The sequence below is a fragment of the Carcharodon carcharias genome, chromosome 35 (assembly GCF_017639515.1).
Source record: "Carcharodon carcharias isolate sCarCar2 chromosome 35, sCarCar2.pri, whole genome shotgun sequence".
NCBI lineage: Eukaryota > Metazoa > Chordata > Chondrichthyes > Lamniformes > Lamnidae > Carcharodon > Carcharodon carcharias.
In genome coordinates, this window is record NC_054501.1 from 4,339,522 (window position 1) to 4,359,105 (window position 19,584).

At 63.3% G+C, this 19,584-nt stretch overlaps 1 protein-coding gene across 2 annotated transcripts in view; it reads right to left on the reverse strand.

Annotated features, from left to right (window-relative positions):
- Window positions 1-19,584, reverse strand: part of fbxl5 (F-box and leucine-rich repeat protein 5) — a 92,277-nt gene that overhangs the window by 55,291 nt on the left and 17,402 nt on the right. For both annotated transcript variants that reach the window (XM_041179655.1, XM_041179654.1), the window contains exon 9: window positions 13,317-13,904. In XM_041179655.1, coding sequence (XP_041035589.1) covers window positions 13,317-13,904 — 588 coding nt within the window. The remainder of the gene's footprint in view (window positions 1-13,316; window positions 13,905-19,584) is intronic.

A 19,584-nucleotide genomic window follows, 5' to 3' on the forward strand; every position in this document is an offset into this window, starting at 1 on the left:
ATGCAGACAGAGAGGGAGAAGGTGACGGACGGAGAGAGGGAGGGAGGAAGGTGACGGACAGAGAGAGGGAGGCAGGAAGGTGACGGAGGGAGAGAGGGAGTGAGGAAGGTGACGGACGGAGAGAGGGAGATGGTGACGGACGGAGAGAGGGAGGGAGGAAGGTGGCGGATGGAGAGAGGGAGGGAGGAAGGTGACGGACGGAGAGAGGGAGGGAGGTGACGGACAGAGAGAGGGAGGTAGGAAGGTGACGGAGGGAGAGAGGGAGTTAGAAAGGTGACGGACGGAGAGAGGGAGGGAGGAAGGTGACGGACGGAGAGAGGGAGGGAGGAAGGTGACGGACGGAGAGTGGGAAGGAGGAAGGTGACGGACGGAGAGAGGGAGGGAGGAAGGTGATGGACGGAGAGAGGGAGGAAGGTGACGGACGGAGAGACGGGGGAGGAAGGTGTCGGACGGAGAGACGGGGGAGGAAGGTGACGGACGGAGAGACGGGGGAGGAAGGTGACGGACGGAGAGAGGGAGAAGGTGACAGACGGAGAGAGGGAGAAGGTGACAGACGGAGAGAGGGAGGAAGGTGACGGACGGAGAGAGGTAGAAGGTGACGGACGGAGAGAGGGAGAAGGTGACGGACGGAGAGAGGTAGAAGGTGACGGACGGAGAGAGGGAGAAGGTGACAGACGGAGAGAGGGAGAAGGTGACAGACGGAGAGAGGGAGACGGTGACGGACGGAGAGAGGGAGACGGTGACGGACGGAGAGAGGGTGGGAGGAAGGTGACAGACAGAGAGAGGGAGAAGGTGACAGACGGAGAGAGGGAGAAGGTGACGGACGGGGAGAGGGAGACGGTGACGGACGGAGAGAGGGAGGGAGGAAGGTGACGGACGGAGAGAGAGAGGGAGAAGGTGACGGACGGAGAGAGGGAGATGGTGATGGACGGAGAGAGGGAGGGAGGAAGGTGGCGGACGGAGAGAGGGAGACGGTGACGGATGCAGACAGAGAGGGAGAAGGTGACGGACGGAGAGAGGGAGGGAGGAAGGTGACGGACGGAGAGAGGGAGGGAGGTGATGGACGGAGAGAGGGAGGAAGGTGACGGACGGAGAGAGGGAGGGAGGAAGGTGACGGACGGAGAGACAGGGGAGGAAGGTGACAGACGGAGAGACGGGGGAGGAAGGTGACGGACGGAGAGAGGGAAGGAGGAATGTGACGGACGGAGAGAGGGAGGTAGGAAGGTGACGGACGGAGAGAGGGAGGTAGGAAGGTGACGAACGGAGAGGGGGAGGGAGGAAGGTGACAGACGGAGAGAGGGAGGGTGGAAGGTGACAGACGGAGAGAGGGAGGGAGGAAGGTGACGGACGGAGAGAGGGCTACGGTGACAGACGAAGAGAGGGAGGGAGGAAGGTGACGGACAGAGAGAGGGAGGAAGGTGACGGACAGAGAGAGGGAGGAAGGTGACGGACGGAGAGACGGGGGAGGAAGGTGACGGACAGAGAGAGGGAGGGAGGAAGGTGACGGACAGAGAGAGGGAGGTGACGGACGGAGAGAGGAAGGTGACGGACGGAGAGAGGAAGGTGACGGACGGAGAGAGGAAGGTGACGGACGGAGAGAGGAAGGTGACGGACGGAGAGAGGAAGGTGACGGACGGAGAGAGGAAGGTGACGGACGGAGAGAGGAAGGTGACGGACGGAGAGAGGAAGGTGACGGACGGAGAGAGGAAGGTGACGGACGGAGAGAGGAAGGTGACGGACGGAGAGAGGAAGGTGACGGACGGAGAGAGGAAGGTGACGGACGGAGAGAGGAAGGTGACGGACGGAGAGAGGAAGGTGACGGACGGAGAGAGGAAGGTGACGGACGGAGAGAGGAAGGTGACGGACGGAGAGAGGAAGGTGACGGACGGAGAGAGGAAGGTGACGGACGGAGAGAGGAAGGTGACGGACGGAGAGAGCAAGGTGACGGACGGAGAGAGCAAGGTGACGGACGGAGAGAGCAAGGTGACGGACGGAGAGAGCAAGGTGACGGACGGAGAGAGCAAGGTGACGGACGGAGAGAGCAAGGTGACGGACGGAGAGAGCAAGGTGACGGACGGAGAGAGGCAAGGTGACGGACGGAGAGAGGAAGGTGACGGACGGAGAGAGGAAGGTGACGGACGGAGAGAGGAAGGTGACGGACGGAGAGAGGAAGGTGACGGACGGAGAGAGGAAGGTGACGGACGGAGAGAGGAAGGTGACGGACGGAGAGAGGAAGGTGACGGACGGAGAGAGGAAGGTGACGGACGGAGAGAGGAAGGTGACGGACGGAGAGAGGAAGGTGACGGACGGAGAGAGGAAGGTGACGGACGGAGAGAGGAAGGTGACGGACGGAGAGAGGAAGGTGACGGACGGAGAGAGGAAGGTGACGGACGGAGAGAGGAAGGTGACGGACGGAGAGAGGAAGGTGACGGACGGAGAGAGGAAGGTGACGGACGGAGGGAGGAAGGTGACGGACGGAGAGAAGGAGGGAGGAAGGTGACGGACGGAGAGAAGGAGGGAGGAAGGTGACGGACGGAGAGAAGGAGGGAGGAAGGTGACGGACGGAGAGAAGGAGGGAGGAAGGTGACGGACGGAGAGAAGGAGGGAGGAAGGTGACGGAGGGAGAGAGGGAGGGAGAAGGTGACGGACAGAGAGAGGGAGGGAGGAAGGTGACGGACGGAGAGAGAGAGGGAGACGGTGACAGACGGAGAGAGGGAGGGAGGAAGATGACGGACGGAGAGAGAGAGGGAGACGGTGACAGACGACGAGAGGGAGGGAGGAAGGTGACGGACGGAGAGAGGGAGGGAAGAAGGTGACGGAGGGAGAGAGGGAGGGAGGAAGGTGACGGATGGAGAGAGGGAGGGAGGGAGGAAGGTGACGGACGGAGAGAAGGAGGGAGGAAGGTGACGGGGGGAGAGAGGGAGAAGGTGACGGATGGAGAGAGGGAGGGAGGAAGGTGATGGACGGAGAGAGAGAGGGAGACGGTGACAGACGGAGAGAGGGAGGGAGGAAGGTGACGGACGGAGAGAGGGAGGAAAGAAGGTGACGGACGAAGAGAGGGAGGGAGGAAGGTGACAGATGGAGAGAGGGAGATGGTGACAGACGAAGAGAGGGAGGGAGGAAGGTGATGGACGGAGAGAGGGAGGAAGGTGACGGACGGAGAGACGGGGGAGGAAGGTGTCGGACGGAGAGACGGGGGAGGAAGGTGACGGACGGAGAGACGGGGGAGGAAGGTGACGGACGGAGAGAGGGAGAAGGTGACAGACGGAGAGAGGGAGAAGGTGACAGACGGAGAGAGGGAGAAGGTGACAGACGGAGAGAGGGAGAAGGTGACAGACGGAGAGAGGGAGAAGGTGACAGACGGAGAGAGGGAGACGGTGACGGACGGAGAGAGGGAGGGAGGAAGGTGACGGACGGAGAGAGGTAGAAGGTGACGGACGGAGAGAGGGAGAAGGTGACAGACGGAGAGAGGGAGAAGGTGACAGACGGAGAGAGGGAGAAGGTGACAGACGGAGAGAGGGAGACGGTGACGGACGGAGAGAGGGTGGGAGGAAGGTGACAGACAGAGAGAGGGAGAAGGTGACAGACGGAGAGAGGGAGAAGGTGACAGACGGGGAGAGGGAGACGGTGACGGACGGAGAGAGGGAGGGAGGAAGGTGACGGACGGAGAGAGAGAGGGAGAAGGTGACGGACGGAGAGAGGGAGATGGTGATGGACGGAGAGAGGAAGGTGACGGACGGAGAGAGGAAGGTGACGGACGGAGGGAGGAAGGTGACGGACGGAGAGAAGGAGGGAGGAAGGTGACGGACGGAGAGAAGGAGGGAGGAAGGTGACGGACGGAGAGAAGGAGGGAGGAAGGTGACGGACGGAGAGAAGGAGGGAGGAAGGTGACGGACGGAGAGAAGGAGGGAGGAAGGTGACGGACGGAGAGAAGGAGGGAGGAAGGTGACGGAGGGAGAGAGGGAGGGAGAAGGTGACGGACAGAGAGAGGGAGGGAGGAAGGTGACGGACGGAGAGAGAGAGGGAGACGGTGACAGACGGAGAGAGGGAGGGAGGAAGATGACGGACGGAGAGAGAGAGGGAGACGGTGACAGACGACGAGAGGGAGGGAGGAAGGTGACGGACGGAGAGAGGGAGGGAAGAAGGTGACGGAGGGAGAGAGGGAGGGAGGAAGGTGACGGATGGAGAGAGGGAGGGAGGGAGGAAGGTGACGGACGGAGAGAAGGAGGGAGGAAGGTGACGGGGGGAGAGAGGGAGAAGGTGACGGATGGAGAGAGGGAGGGAGGAAGGTGATGGACGGAGAGAGAGAGGGAGACGGTGACAGACGGAGAGAGGGAGGGAGGAAGGTGACGGACGGAGAGAGGGAGGGAAGAAGGTGACGGACGAAGAGAGGGAGGGAGGAAGGTGACAGATGGAGAGAGGGAGATGGTGACAGACGAAGAGAGGGAGGGAGGAAGGTGATGGACGGAGAGAGGGAGGAAGGTGACGGACGGAGAGACGGGGGAGGAAGGTGTCGGACGGCGAGACGGGGGAGGAAGGTGACGGACGGAGAGACGGGGGAGGAAGGTGACGGACGGAGAGAGGGAGAAGGTGACAGACGGAGAGAGGGAGAAGGTGACAGACGGAGAGAGGGAGAAGGTGACAGACGGAGAGAGGGAGAAGGTGACAGACGGAGAGAGGGAGAAGGTGACAGACGGAGAGAGGGAGACGGTGACGGACGGAGAGAGGGAGGGAGGAAGGTGACGGACGGAGAGAGGTAGAAGGTGACGGACGGAGAGAGGGAGAAGGTGACAGACGGAGAGAGGGAGAAGGTGACAGACGGAGAGAGGGAGAAGGTGACAGACGGAGAGAGGGAGACGGTGACGGACGGAGAGAGGGTGGGAGGAAGGTGACAGACAGAGAGAGGGAGAAGGTGACAGACGGAGAGAGGGAGAAGGTGACAGACGGGGAGAGGGAGACGGTGACGGACGGAGAGAGGGAGGGAGGAAGGTGACGGACGGAGAGAGAGAGGGAGAAGGTGACGGACGGAGAGAGGGAGATGGTGATGGACGGAGAGAGGGAGGGAGGAAGGTGGCGGACGGAGAGAGGGAGACGGTGACGGATGGAGACAGAGAGGGAGAAGGTGACGGACGGAGAGAGGGAGGGAGGAAGGTGACGGACGGAGAGAGGGAGGGAGGTGATGGACGGAGAGAGGGAGGAAGGTGACGGACGGAGAGAGGGAGGGAGGAAGGTGACGGACGGAGAGACAGGGGAGGAAGGTGACAGACGGAGAGACGGGGGAGGAAGGTGACGGACGGAGAGAGGGAGGGAGGAAGGTGACGGACGGAGAGAGGGAGGGAGGAAGGTGACGGACGGAGAGACGGGGGAGGAAGGTGACGGACGGAGAGAGGGAGGGAGGAAGGTGACGGACGGAGAGAGGGAGGGAGGAAGGTGACAGATGGAGAGAGGGAGAGTGGAAGGTGACAGACGGGAGAGAGGGAGGGAGGAAGGTGACGGAGGGAGGGAGGAGGTGAAGGATGGAGAGAGGGAGGGAGGAAAGTGACGGACGGAGAGGGGGAGGAAGGTGACGGATAGAGAGAGGGAAGGAGGAATGTGACGGACGGAGAGAGGGAGGTAGGAAGGTGACGAATGGAGAGAGGGAGGGTGGAAGGTGACAGACGGAGAGAGGGAGGGAGGAAGGTGACGGACGGAGAGAGGGATACGGTGACAGACGAAGAGAGGGAGGGAGGAAGGTGACGGACAGAGAGAGGGAGGAAGGTGACGGACAGAGAGAGGGAGGTAGGAAGGTGACGGACTGAGAGAGGGAGGAAGGTGACGGACGGAGAGACGGGGGAGGAAGGTGACGGACGGAGAGACGGGGGAGGAAGGTGACGGACGGAGAGAGGGAGGGAGGAAGGTGACGGACGGAGAGAGGAAGGTGACGGACGGAGAGAGGAAGGTGACGGACGGAGAGAGGAAGGTGACGGACGGAGAGAGGAAGGTGACGGACGGAGAGAGGAAGGTGACGGACGGAGAGAGGAAGGTGACGGACGGAGAGAGGAAGGTGACGGACGGAGAGAGGAAGGTGACGGACGGAGAGAGGAAGGTGACGGACGGAGAGAGGAAGGTGACGGACGGAGAGAGGAAGGTGACGGACGGAGAGAGGAAGGTGACGGACGGAGAGAGGAAGGTGACGGACGGAGAGAGGAAGGTGACGGACGGAGAGAGGAAGGTGACGGACGGAGAGAGGAAGGTGACGGACGGAGAGAGGAAGGTGACGGACGGAGAGAGGAAGGTGACGGACGGAGAGAGGAAGGTGACGGACGGAGAGAGGAAGGTGACGGACGGAGAGAGGAAGGTGACGGACGGAGAGAGGAAGGTGACGGACGGAGAGAGGAAGGTGACGGACGGAGAGAGGAAGGTGACGGACGGAGAGAGGAAGGTGACGGACGGAGAGAGGAAGGTGACGGACGGAGAGAGGAAGGTGACGGACGGAGAGAGGAAGGTGACGGACGGAGAGAGGAAGGTGACGGACGGAGAGAGGAAGGTGACGGACGGAGAGAGGAAGGTGACGGACGGAGAGAGGAAGGTGACGGACGGAGAGAGGAAGGTGACGGACGGAGAGAGGAAGGTGACGGACGGAGAGAGGAAGGTGACGGACGGAGAGAAGGAGGGAGGAAGGTGACGGACGGAGAGAAGGAGGGAGGAAGGTGACGGACGGAGAGAAGGAGGGAGGAAGGTGACGGACGGAGAGAAGGAGGGAGGAAGGTGACGGAGGGAGAGAGGGAGGGAGAAGGTGACGGACGGAGAGAGGGAGGGAGGAAGATGACGGACGGAGAGAGAGAGGGAGACGGTGACAGACGACGAGAGGGAGGGAGGAAGGTGACGGACGGAGAGAGGGAGGGAAGAAGGTGACGGAGGGAGAGAGGGAGGGAGGAAGGTGACGGATGGAGAGAGGGAGGGAGGGAGGAAGGTGACGGACGGAGAGAAGGAGGGAGGAAGGTGACGGGGGGAGAGAGGGAGAAGGTGACGGACGGAGAGAGGGAGGGAGGAAGGTGACGGACGGAGAGAGAGAGGGAGACGGTGACAGACGGAGAGAGGGAGGGAGGAAGGTGACGGACGGAGAGAGGGAGGGAAGAAGGTGACGGACGAAGAGAGGGAGGGAGGAAGGTGACAGATGGAGAGAGGGAGACGGTGACAGACGAAGAGAGGGAGGGAGGAAGGTGACGGAGGGAGGGAGGAGGTGAAGGTCGGAGTGAGGGAGGGAGGAAGGTGACAAACGGAGAGAGGGAGAGAGGAAGGTGATGGACAGAGAGAGGGAGGGAGGAAGGTGACAGACGGAGAGAGGGAGGGAGGAAGGCGACAGACGGAGAGTGGGAAGGAGGAAGGTGACAGACGGAGAGAGGGAGAAGGTGACAGACAGAGAGAGGGAGAAGGTGACAGACAGAGAGAGGGAGAAGGTGACGGACGGAGAGAGGGAGACGGTGACGGACGGAAAGAGGGAGACGGTGACGGACGGAGAGAGGGAGATGGTGATGGACGGAGAGAGGGAGGGAGGAAGGTGGCGGACGGAGAGAGGGAGGGAGGAAGGTGATGGACGGAGAGACGGGGGAGGAAGGTGACGGACGGAGAGAGGGAGGGAGGAAGGTGACGGACGGAGAGAGGGAGGGAGGAAGGTGACGGACGGAGAGAGGGAGGGAGGAAGGTGACGGACGGAGAGAGGGAGGGAGGAAGGTGACGGAGGGAGAGAGGAAGGTGACGGAGGGAGAGAGGAAGGTGACGGACGGAGAGAGGAAGGTGACGGACGGAGAGAGGAAGGTGACGGACGGAGAGAGGAAGGTGACGGACGGAGAGAGGAAGGTGACGGACGGAGAGAGGAAGGTGACGGACGGAGAGAGGAAGGTGACGGACGGAGAGAGGAAGGTGACGGACGGAGAGAGGAAGGTGACGGACGAAGAGAGGAAGGTGACGGACGGAGAGAGGAAGGTGACGGACGGAGAGAAGGAGGGAGGAAGGTGACGGACGGAGAGAAGGAGGGAGGAAGGTGACGGACGGAGAGAAGGAGGGAGGAAGGTGACGGACGGAGAGAAGGAGGGAGGAAGGTGACGGAGGGAGAGAGGGAGGGAGAAGGTGACGGACGGAGAGAGGGAGGGAGGAAGATGACGGACGGAGAGAGAGAGGGAGACGGTGACAGACGACGAGAGGGAGGGAGGAAGGTGACGGACGGAGAGAGGGAGGGAAGAAGGTGACGGAGGGAGAGAGGGAGGGAGGAAGGTGACGGATGGAGAGAGGGAGGGAGGGAGGAAGGTGACGGACGGAGAGAAGGAGGGAGGAAGGTGACGGACGGAGAGAAGGAGGGAGGAAGGTGACGGAGGGAGAGAGGGAGGGAGAAGGTGACGGACAGAGAGAGGGAGGGAGGAAGGTGACGGACGGAGAGAGAGAGGGAGACGGTGACAGACGGAGAGAGGGAGGGAGGAAGATGACGGACGGAGAGAGAGAGGGAGACGGTGACAGACGACGAGAGGGAGGGAGGAAGGTGACGGACGGAGAGAGGGAGGGAAGAAGGTGACGGAGGGAGAGAGGGAGGGAGGAAGGTGACGGATGGAGAGAGGGAGGGAGGGAGGAAGGTGACGGACGGAGAGAAGGAGGGAGGAAGGTGACGGGGGGGAGAGAGGGAGAAGGTGACGGATGGAGAGAGGGAGGGAGGAAGGTGATGGACGGAGAGAGAGAGGGAGACGGTGACAGACGGAGAGAGGGAGGGAGGAAGGTGACGGACGGAGAGAGGGAGGGAAGAAGGTGACGGACGAAGAGAGGGAGGGAGGAAGGTGACAGATGGAGAGAGGGAGATGGTGACAGACGAAGAGAGGGAGGGAGGAAGGTGATGGACGGAGAGAGGGAGGAAGGTGACGGACGGAGAGACGGGGGAGGAAGGTGTCGGACGGCGAGACGGGGGAGGAAGGTGACGGACGGAGAGACGGGGATGGAAGGTGACGGACGGAGAGAGGGAGAAGGTGACAGACGGAGAGAGGGAGAAGGTGACAGACGGAGAGAGGGAGAAGGTGACAGACGGAGAGAGGGAGAAGGTGACAGACGGAGAGAGGGAGAAGGTGACAGACGGAGAGAGGGAGACGGTGACGGACGGAGAGAGGGAGGGAGGAAGGTGACGGACGGAGAGAGGTAGAAGGTGACGGACGGAGAGAGGGAGAAGGTGACAGACGGAGAGAGGGAGAAGGTGACAGACGGAGAGAGGGAGAAGGTGACAGACGGGGAGAGGGAGACGGTGACGGACGGAGAGAGGGAGGGAGGAAGGTGACGGACGGAGAGAGAGAGGGAGAAGGTGACGGACGGAGAGAGGGAGATGGTGATGGACGGAGAGAGGGAGGGAGGAAGGTGGCGGACGGAGAGAGGGAGACGGTGACGGATGGAGACAGAGAGGGAGGAAGGTGACGGACGGAGAGAGAGAGGGAGAAGGTGACGGACGGAGAGAGGGAGATGGTGATGGACGGAGAGAGGGAGGGAGGAAGGTGGCGGACGGAGAGAGGGAGACGGTGACGGATGGAGACAGAGAGGGAGAAGGTGACGGACGGAGAGAGGGAGGGAGGAAGGTGACGGACGGAGAGAGGGAGGTAGGAAGGTGACGAATGGAGAGAGGGAGGGTGGAAGGTGACAGACGGAGAGAGGGAGGGAGGAAGGTGACGGACGGAGAGAGGGATACGGTGACAGACGAAGAGAGGGAGGGAGGAAGGTGACGGACAGAGAGAGGGAGGAAGGTGACGGACAGAGAGAGGGAGGTAGGAAGGTGACGGACAGAGAGAGGGAGGTAGGAAGGTGACGGACGGAGAGACGGGGGAGGAAGGTGACGGACGGAGAGACGGGGGAGGAAGGTGACGGACGGAGAGAGGGAGGGAGGAAGGTGACGGACGGAGAGAGGAAGGTGACGGACGGAGAGAGGAAGGTGACGGACGGAGAGAGGAAGGTGACGGACGGAGAGAGGAAGGTGACGGACGGAGAGAGGAAGGTGACGGACGGAGAGAGGAAGGTGACGGACGGAGAGAGGAAGGTGACGGACGGAGAGAGGAAGGTGACGGACGGAGAGAGGAAGGTGACGGACGGAGAGAGGAAGGTGACGGACGGAGAGAGGAAGGTGACGGACGGAGAGAGGAAGGTGACGGACGGAGAGAGGAAGGTGACGGACGGAGAGAGGAAGGTGACGGACGGAGAGAGGAAGGTGACGGACGGAGAGAGGAAGGTGACGGACGGAGAGAGGAAGGTGACGGACGGAGAGAGGAAGGTGACGGACGGAGAGAGGAAGGTGACGGACGGAGAGAGGAAGGTGACGGACGGAGAGAGGAAGGTGACGGACGGAGAGAGGAAGGTGACGGACGGAGAGAGGAAGGTGACGGACGGAGAGAGGAAGGTGACGGACGGAGAGAGGAAGGTGACGGACGGAGAGAGGAAGGTGACGGACGGAGAGAGGAAGGTGACGGACGGAGAGAGGAAGGTGACGGACGGAGAGAGGAAGGTGACGGACGGAGAGAGGAAGGTGACGGACGGAGAGAGGAAGGTGACGGACGGAGAGAGGAAGGTGACGGACGGAGAGAAGGAGGGAGGAAGGTGACGGACGGAGAGAAGGAGGGAGGAAGGTGACGGACGGAGAGAAGGAGGGAGGAAGGTGATGGACGGAGAGAAGGAGGGAGGAAGGTGACGGAGGGAGAGAGGGAGGGAGAAGGTGACGGACGGAGAGAGGGAGGGAGGAAGATGACGGACGGAGAGAGAGAGGGAGACGGTGACAGACGACGAGAGGGAGGGAGGAAGGTGACGGACGGAGAGAGGGAGGGAAGAAGGTGACGGAGGGAGAGAGGGAGGGAGGAAGGTGACGGATGGAGAGAGGGAGGGAGGGAGGAAGGTGACGGACGGAGAGAAGGAGGGAGGAAGGTGACGGGGGGAGAGAGGGAGAAGGTGACGGACGGAGAGAGGGAGGGAGGAAGGTGACGGACGGAGAGAGAGAGGGAGACGGTGACAGACGGAGAGAGGGAGGGAGGAAGGTGACGGACGGAGAGAGGGAGGGAAGAAGGTGACGGACGAAGAGAGGGAGGGAGGAAGGTGACAGATGGAGAGAGGGAGACGGTGACAGACGAAGAGAGGGAGGGAGGAAGGTGACGGAGGGAGGGAGGAGGTGAAGGTCGGAGTGAGGGAGGGAGGAAGGTGACAAACGGAGAGAGGGAGAGAGGAAGGTGATGGACAGAGAGAGGGAGGGAGGAAGGTGACAGACGGAGAGAGGGAGGGAGGAAGGCGACAGACGGAGAGTGGGAAGGAGGAAGGTGACAGACGGAGAGAGGGAGAAGGTGACAGACAGAGAGAGGGAGAAGGTGACAGACAGAGAGAGGGAGAAGGTGACAGACGGAGAGAGGGAGACGGTGACGGACGGAAAGAGGGAGACGGTGACGGACGGAGAGAGGGAGATGGTGATGGACGGAGAGAGGGAGGGAGGAAGGTGGCGGACGGAGAGAGGGAGGGAGGAAGGTGATGGACGGAGAGACGGGGGAGGAAGGTGACGGACGGAGAGAGGGAGGGAGGAAGGTGACGGACGGAGAGAGGGAGGGAGGAAGGTGACGGACGGAGAGAGGGAGGGAGGAAGGTGACGGACGGAGAGAGGGAGGGAGGAAGGTGACGGAGGGAGAGAGGGAGGGAGGAAGGTGACGGAGGGAGAGAGGAAGGTGACGGACGGAGAGAGGAAGGTGACGGACGGAGAGAGGAAGGTGACGGACGGAGAGAGGAAGGTGACGGACGGAGAGAGGAAGGTGACGGACGGAGAGAGGAAGGTGACGGACGGAGAGAGGAAGGTGACGGACGGAGAGAGGAAGGTGACGGACGGAGAGAGGAAGGTGACGGACGGAGAGAGGAAGGTGACGGACGGAGAGAGGAAGGTGACGGACGGAGAGAGGAAGGTGACGGACGGAGAGAGGAAGGTGACGGACGGAGAGAGGAAGGTGACGGACGGAGAGAGGAAGGTGACGGACGGAGAAAGGAAGGTGACGGACGGAGAGAGGAAGGTGACGGACGGAGAGAGGAAGGTGACGGACGGAGAGAAGGAGGGAGGAAGGTGACGGACGGAGAGAAGGAGGGAGGAAGGTGACGGACGGAGAGAAGGAGGGAGGAAGGTGACGGACGGAGAGAAGGAGGGAGGAAGGTGACGGAGGGAGAGAGGGAGGGAGAAGGTGACGGACGGAGAGAGGGAGGGAGGAAGATGACGGACGGAGAGAGAGAGGGAGACGGTGACAGACGACGAGAGGGAGGGAGGAAGGTGACGGACGGAGAGAGGGAGGGAAGAAGGTGACGGAGGGAGAGAGGGAGGGAGGAAGGTGACGGATGGAGAGAGGGAGGGAGGGAGGAAGGTGACGGACGGAGAGAAGGAGGGAGGAAGGTGACGGGGGGAGAGAGGGAGAAGGTGACGGACGGAGAGAGGGAGGGAGGAAGGTGATGGACGGAGAGAGAGAGGGAGACGGTGACAGACGGAGAGAGGGAGGGAGGAAGGTGACGGACGGAGAGAGGGAGGGAAGAAGGTGACGGATGAAGAGAGGGAGGGAGGAAGGTGACAGATGGAGAGAGGGAGACGGTGACAGACGAAGAGAGGGAGGGAGGAAGGTGACGGAGGGAGGGAGGAGGTGAAGGTCGGAGTGAGGGAGGGAGGAAGGTGACAAACGGTGAGAGGGAGAGAGGAAGGTGATGGACAGAGAGAGGGAGGGAGGAAGGTGACAGACGGAGAGAGGGAGGGAGGAAGGCGACAGACGGAGAGTGGGAAGGAGGAAGGTGACAGACGGAGAGAGGGAGGGAGGAAGGCGACAGACGGAGAGTGGGAAGGAGGAAGGTGACAGACGGAGAGAGGGAGAAGGTGACAGACAGAGAGGGAGAAGGTGACAGACGGAGAGAGGGAGACGGTGACAGACGGAGAGAGGGAGACGGTGACGGACGGAGAGAGGGAGACGGTGATGGACAGAGAGAGGGAGAAAGTAACGGACGGAGGGAGAGAGAATGTGATGGAGAAAGTGACGGACGGAGAGAGGGAGGGAAGGGGTTGTTGATGGACGGAAAGAGAGAGGAAAAAGGTGATTGACGGAGAGAGAGGGGGAAGGTGACGGGCAGGAGATAGGGAGAGCGGGAAGGAGAAGGTGATGGACAGAGAGAAGGAGGGAGGGCGAAGGTGACGGACAGAGAGAGGGAGAACGTGGTGGACAGAAATGGAGGGCAGGAGAAGCTGATATCGACAAAGGGAGGATGGAAGAAGTTAACTGACGGAGGGGAGGAGGGAGGAGCAGTGGAGGCTGAAGGGGGAGTACCTGAGGCCGTGGTCTGTGATCTGGAAGCAGCCGGAGAGACTGAGGAAGCGGAGTGAACGTGAGTCCGGGTCAACTCCGACCCTCCAACGTCCAGTGGAGTAGCTGCCCTCGGAGCCTCGAGTGCGAACCATCTTGTTACACTGGGGCGGGGGTGCCCGCTTAGTCCTGAGCTTTGCGTCTGCGGCGCAAAGTGTGTGCCCGCAGGGGGCCTGTGCTCGCTGGCAGTGAGCATCCCGGATACAGCGGGCAGCAATGGCGCCGGAGGGTGGGCTCCTCGGAGGGGCCGCCCACCTCGGACCCCGCAATTTCAGCCCCCCGGCCTCCTCGATGTCCAGCAGTTCTTCCTCAGGCAGCAGCCAGACCCGGCCGGCTCCCCCCTGGGTCCACAGGCCTGCCCCATCCTCGGGCGGGCAGACGTGGCAGCCATGGGGGGCCCAGGTACATTCGCTGCGCCAACCTCCCGACTGGCAGTCCTCCTCGGCCAGGTCCCCCAGGGCCCGGGACAGGTGGTGCAGGGCCGAGTCGGTGATCCGGTCACATCCCGACAGGTCCAGGTGACGGAGGCTGCGGCAGCTCCCCAGCACACACCTGCAGAGGAAACAGAGCGAGAGGGTGAGTGAGAGAGCGGGGAAGAAAGCGAGAGAGAGAGAGAGAGAGAGAGAGGTGGGGGGAGAGACAGAGAGAGGGGAGTGCGAGAGAGAGAGAGAGAGAGAGAGAGAGAGAGGGGAGTGCGAGAGAGAGAGAGAGAGAGGTGGGGGAGAGACAGAGAGAGAGAGAGAGAGAGAGTGGGGAGTGCGAGAGAGAGAGAGTTGCGGGAGTGCGAGAGAGAGAGAGAGAGAGATAGGTGGGGGGAGAGACAGAGAGAGAGAGAGAGAGAGGGGGGGAGTGCGAGAGAGAGAGAGAGAGAGGTGGGGGGAGAGACAGAGAGAGAGAGAGAGAGAGAGTGGGGAGTGCGAGAGAGAGAGAGAGAGGGGGGAGTGCGAGAGAGAGAGAGAGAGAGAGAGGTGGGGGGAGAGACAGAGAGAGAGAGAGAGAGAGGGGGGAGTGCGAGAGAGAGAGAGAGAGGTGGGGGGAGAGACAGAGAGAGAGAGAGAGAGAGAGAGGTGGGGGGAGAGACAGAGAGAGAGAGAGAGAGAGAGAGAGGGGGAGTGCGAGAGAGAGAGAGGGGAGTGCGAGAGAGAGAGAGGGGAGTGCGAGAGAGAGAGAGGGGAGTGCGAGAGAGAGAGAGGGGAGTGCGAGAGAGAGAGAGGGGAGTGCGAGAGAGAGAGAGAGGGGAGTGCGAGAGAGAGAGAGGGGAGTACGAGAGAGAGAGAGGGGAGTGCGAGAGAGAGAGAGGGGAGTGCGAGAGAGAGAGAGGGGAGTGCGAGAGAGAGAGAGGGGAGTGCGAGAGAGAGAGAGGGGAGTGCGAGAGAGAGACAGGGAGTGCGAGAGAGAGACGGGAGTGCGAGAGAGAGACAGGGGAGTGCGAGAGAGAGACAGGGGAGTGCGAGAGAGAGACAGGGGAGTGCGAGAGAGAGACAGGGGAGTGCGAGAGAGAGACAGGGGAGTGCGAGAGAGTGACAGGGGAGTGCGAGAGAGAGACAGGGGAGTGCGAGAGAGAGACAGGGGAGTGCGAGAGAGAGACAGGGGAGTGCGAGAGAGAGACAGGGGAGTGCGAGAGAGAGAGAGGGGAGTGCGAGAGAGAGAGAGGGGAGTGCGAGAGAGAGAGAGGGGAGTGCGAGAGAGAGAGAGGGGAGTGCGAGAGAGAGAGAGGGGAGTGCGAGAGAGAGAGAGGGGAGTGCGAGAGAGAGAGAGGGGAGTGCGAGAGGGAGAGAGGGGAGTGCGAGAGAGAGAGAGGGGAGTGCGAGAGAGAGAGAGGGGAGTGCGAGAGAGAGAGACAGGGGAGTGCGAGAGAGAGAGACAGGGGAGTGCGAGAGAGAGGGAGGGGAGTGCGAGAGAGAGAGACAGGGGAGTGCGAGAGAGAGGGAGGGGAGTGCGAGAGAGAGAGAGGGGAGTGCGAGAGAGAGGGGAGTGCGCGAGAGAGAGAGAGAGAGGGGAGTGCGAGAGAGAGAGAGAGAGAGGGGAGTGCGAGAGAGAGAGAGAGAGAGAGGGGAGTGCGGGAGAGAGGGGAGTGCGGGAGAGAGGGGAGTGCGGGAGAGAGGGGAGTGCGGGAGAGAGGGGAGTGCGGGAGAGAGGGGAGTGCGGGAGAGAGGGGAGTGCGGGAGAGAGGGGAGTGCGGGAGAGAGGGGAGTGCGGGAGAGAGGGGAGTGCGGGAGAGAGGGGAGTGCGGGAGAGAGGGGAGTGCGGGAGAGAGGGGAGTGCGGGAGAGAGGGGAGTGCGGGAGAGAGGGGAGTGCGGGAGAGAGGGGAGTGCGGGAGAGAGGGGAGTGCGGGAGAGAGGGGAGTGCGGGAGAGAGGGGAGTGCGGGAGAGAGGGGAGTGCGGGAGAGAGGGGAGTGCGGGAGAGAGGGGAGTGCGGGAGAGAGGGGAGTGCGGGAGAGAGGGGAGTGCGGGAGAGAGGGGAGTGCGGGAGAGAGGGGAGTGCGGGAGAGAGGGGAGTGCGGGAGAGAGGGGAGTGCGGGAGAGAGGGGAGTGCGGGAGAGAGGGGAGTGCGGGAGAGAGGGGAGTGCGGGAGAGAGGGGAGTGCGGGAGAGAGGGGAGTGCGGGAGAGAGGGGAGTGCGGGAGAGAGGGGAGTGCGGGAGAGAGGGGAGTGCGGGAGAGAGGGGAGTGCGGGAGAGAGGGGAGTGCGGGAGAGAGGGGAGTGCGGGAGAGAGGGGAGTGCGGGAGAGAGGGGAGTGCGGGAGAGAGGGGAGTGCGGGAGAGAGGGGAGTGCGGGAGAGAGGGGAGTGCGGGAGAGAGGGGAGTGCGGGAGAGAGGGGAGTGCGGGAGAGAGGGGAGTGCGGGAGAGAGGGGAGTGCGGGAGAGAGGGGAGTGCGGGGAGAGAGGGGAGTGCGGGAGAGAGGGGAGTGCGGGAGAGAGGGGAGTGCGGGAGAGAGGGGAGTGCGGGAGAGAGGGGAGTGCGGGAGAGAGGGGAGTGCGGGAGAGAGGGAGAGAGGGGAGTGCGGGAGAGAGGGGAGTGCGGGAGAGAGGGGAGTGCGGGGAGAGAGGGGAGTGCGGGAGAGAGGGGAGTGCGGGAGAGAGGGGAGTGCGGGAGAGAGGGGAGTGCGGGAGAGAGGGGGAGTGCGGGAGAGAGGGGAGTGCGGGAGAGAGGGGAGTGCGGGAGAGAGGGGAGTGCGGGAGAGAGGGGAGTGCGGGAGAGAGGGGAGTGCGGGAGAGAGGGGAGTGCGGGAGAGAGGGGAGTGCGGGAGAGAGGGGAGTGCGGGAGAGAGGGGAGTGCGGGAGAGAGGGGAGTGCGGGAGAGAGGGGAGTGCGGGAGAGAGGGGAGTGCGGGAGAGAGGGGAGTGCGGGAGAGAGGGGAGTGCGGGAGAGAGGGGAGTGCGGGAGAGAGGGGAGTGCGGGAGAGAGGGGAGTGCGGGAGAGAGGGGAGTGCGGGAGAGAGGGGAGTGCGGGAGAGAGGGGAGTGCGGGAGAGAGGGGAGTGCGGGAGAGAGGGGAGTGCGGGAGAGAGGGGAGTGCGGGAGAGAGGGGAGTGCGGGAGAGAGGGGAGTGCGGGAGAGAGGGGAGTGCGGGAGAGAGGGGAGTGCGGGAGAGAGGGGAGTGCGGGAGAGAGGGGAGTGCGGGAGAGAGGGGAGTGCGGGAGAGAGGGGAGTGCGGGAGAGAGGGGAGTGCGGGAGAGAGGGGAGTGCGGGAGAGAGGGGAGTGCGGGAGAGAGGGGAGTGCGGGAGAGAGGGGAGTGCGGGAGAGAGGGGAGTGCGGGAGAGAGGGGAGTGCGGGAGAGAGGGGAGTGCGGGAGAGAGGGGAGTGCGGGAGAGAGGGGAGTGCGGGGAGAGAGGGGAGTGCGGGAGAGAGGGGAGTGCGGGAGAGAGGGGAGTGCGGGAGAGAGGGGAGTGCGGGAGAGAGGGGAGTGCGGGAGAGAGGGGAGTGCGGGAGAGAGGGGAGTGCGGGAGAGAGGGGAGTGCGGGAGAGAGGGGAGTGCGGGAGAGAGGGGAGTGCGGGAGAGAGGGGAGTGCGGGAGAGAGAGGAGGGCGGGAGAGAGAGGAGGGCGGGAGAGAGAGGAGGGCGGGAGAGAGAGGAGGGCGGGAGAGAGAGGAGGGCGGGAGAGAGAGGAGGGCGGGAGAGAGAGGAGGGCGGGAGAGAGAGGAGGGCGGGAGAGAGAGGAGGGCGGGAGAGAGAGGAGGGCGGGAGAGAGGGGAGTGCGGGAGAGAGGGGAGTGCGGGAGAGAGGGGAGTGCGGGAGAGAGGGGGAGTGCGGGAGAGAGGGGAGTGCGGGAGAGAGGGGAGTGCGGGAGAGAGGGGAGTGCGGGAGAGAGGGGAGTGCGGGAGAGAGGGGAGTGCGGGAGAGAGGGGAGTGCGGGAGAGAGGGGAGTGCGGGAGAGAGGGGAGTGCGGGAGAGAGGAGGAGTGCGGGGAGAGGGGATGTGCGGGAGAGAGGGGAGTGCGGGTGAGAGGGGAGTGCGGGAGAGAGGGGAAGTGCGGGAGAGAGGGGAGTGCGGGAGAGAGGGGCGAGTGCGGGAGAGAGGGGACGTGCGGGAGAGAGAGGGGAGTGCGGGAGAGAGGGGTAGTGCGGGAGAGAGGGGAGTGCGGGAGAGAGGGGAGTGCGGGAGAGAGGGAGTGCGGGAGCAGAGGGGAGTGCGGGGGATGGAGACGGGAGAGAGGGGGAGTGCGGGAGAGAGGGGAGTGCGGGGAGAGAGGGAGTGCGGGAGAGAGGGGAGTGCGGGAGAGAGGGGAGTGAGGAGAGAGGGAGTGCGGCGAGAGAGGAGGAGTGCGGGGAGAGGGAGAGTGCGGGAGAGAGGAGAGTGCGGGAGAGAGGAGAGTGCGAGGAGAGGAGTGCGGGAGAGAGCTATCAGTGCGGGGAGAGAGTGCGGGAGAGAGTGCGGGAGAGAGTGAGGAGAGAGTGCGGAGAGAGAGTGCGGGAGAGAGTGCGGGAGAGAGTGCGGGAGAGAGTGCGGGAGAGAGTGCGGGAGAGAGTGCGGGAGAGAGTGCGGGAGAGAGTGCGGGAGAGAGTGCGGGAGAGAGTGCGGGAGAGAGTGCGGGAGAGAGTGCGGGAGAGAGTGCGGGAGAGAGTGCGGGAGAGAGTGCGGGAGAGAGTGCGGGAGAGAGTGCGGGAGAGAGGAGAGTGCGGGAGAGAGGAGAGTGCGGGAGAGAGGAGAGTGCGGGAGAGAGGAGAGTGCGGGAGAGAGGAGAGTGCGGGCGAGAGGAGAGTGCGGGACAGAGGAGAGTGCGGGACAGAGGAGAGTGCGGGACAGAGGAGAGTGCGGGACAGAGGAGAGTGCGGGAGAGAGGAGAGTGCGGGACAGAGGAGAGTGCGGGACAGAGGAGAGTGCGGGACAGAGGAGAGTGCGGGACAGAGGAGAGTGCGGGACAGAGGAGAGTGCGGGACAGAGGAGAGTGCGGGACAGAGGAGAGTGCGGGACAGAGGAGAGTGCGGGACAGAGGAGAGTGCGGGACAGAGGAGAGTGCGGGACAGAGGAGAGTGCGGGACAGAGGAGAGTGCGGGACAGAGGAGAGTGCGGGACAGAGGGGAGTGCGGGACAGAGGGGAGTGCGGGACAGAGGGGAGTGCGGGAGAGAGGGGAGTGCGAGAGAGAGGGGAGTGCGAGAGAGAGGGGAGTGCGAGAGAGAGGAGAGTGCGAGAGAGAGGAGAGTGCGAGAGAAAGGAGAGTGCGAGAGAAAGGAGAGTGCGAGAGAAAGGAGAGTGCGAGAGAAAGGAGAGTGCGAGAGAAAGGAGAGTGCGAGAGAGAGGAGAGTGCGAGAGAGAGAGGTTGAGTGCGAGAGAGAGAGGTTGAGTGCGAGAGAGAGAGAGGTTGAGTGCTGCGAGAGAGAGGTTGAGTGCTGCGAGAGAGAGGTTGAGTGCTGCGAGAGAGAGAGGTTGAGTGCGAGAGAGAGAAGTTGAGTGCGAGAGAGAGAAGTTGAGTGCGAGAGAGAGAAGTTGAGTGCGAGAGAGAGAGGTTGAGTGCGAGAGAGGTTGAGTGCGAGAGAGAGAGGTTGAGTGCGAGAGAGGTTGAGTGCGAGAGAGGTTGAGTGCGAGAGAGGTTGAGTGCGAGAGAGGTTGAGTGCGAGAGAGAGAGGTTGAGTGCGAGAGAGAGGTTGAGTGCGAGAGAGAGGTTGAGTGCGAGAGAGAGGTTGAGTGCGAGAGAGAGGTTGAGTGCGAGAGAGAGGTTGAGTGCGAGAGAGAGAGAGGTTGAGTGCGAGAGAGAGAGAGGTTGAGTGTGAGAGAGAGAGAGGTTGAGTGCG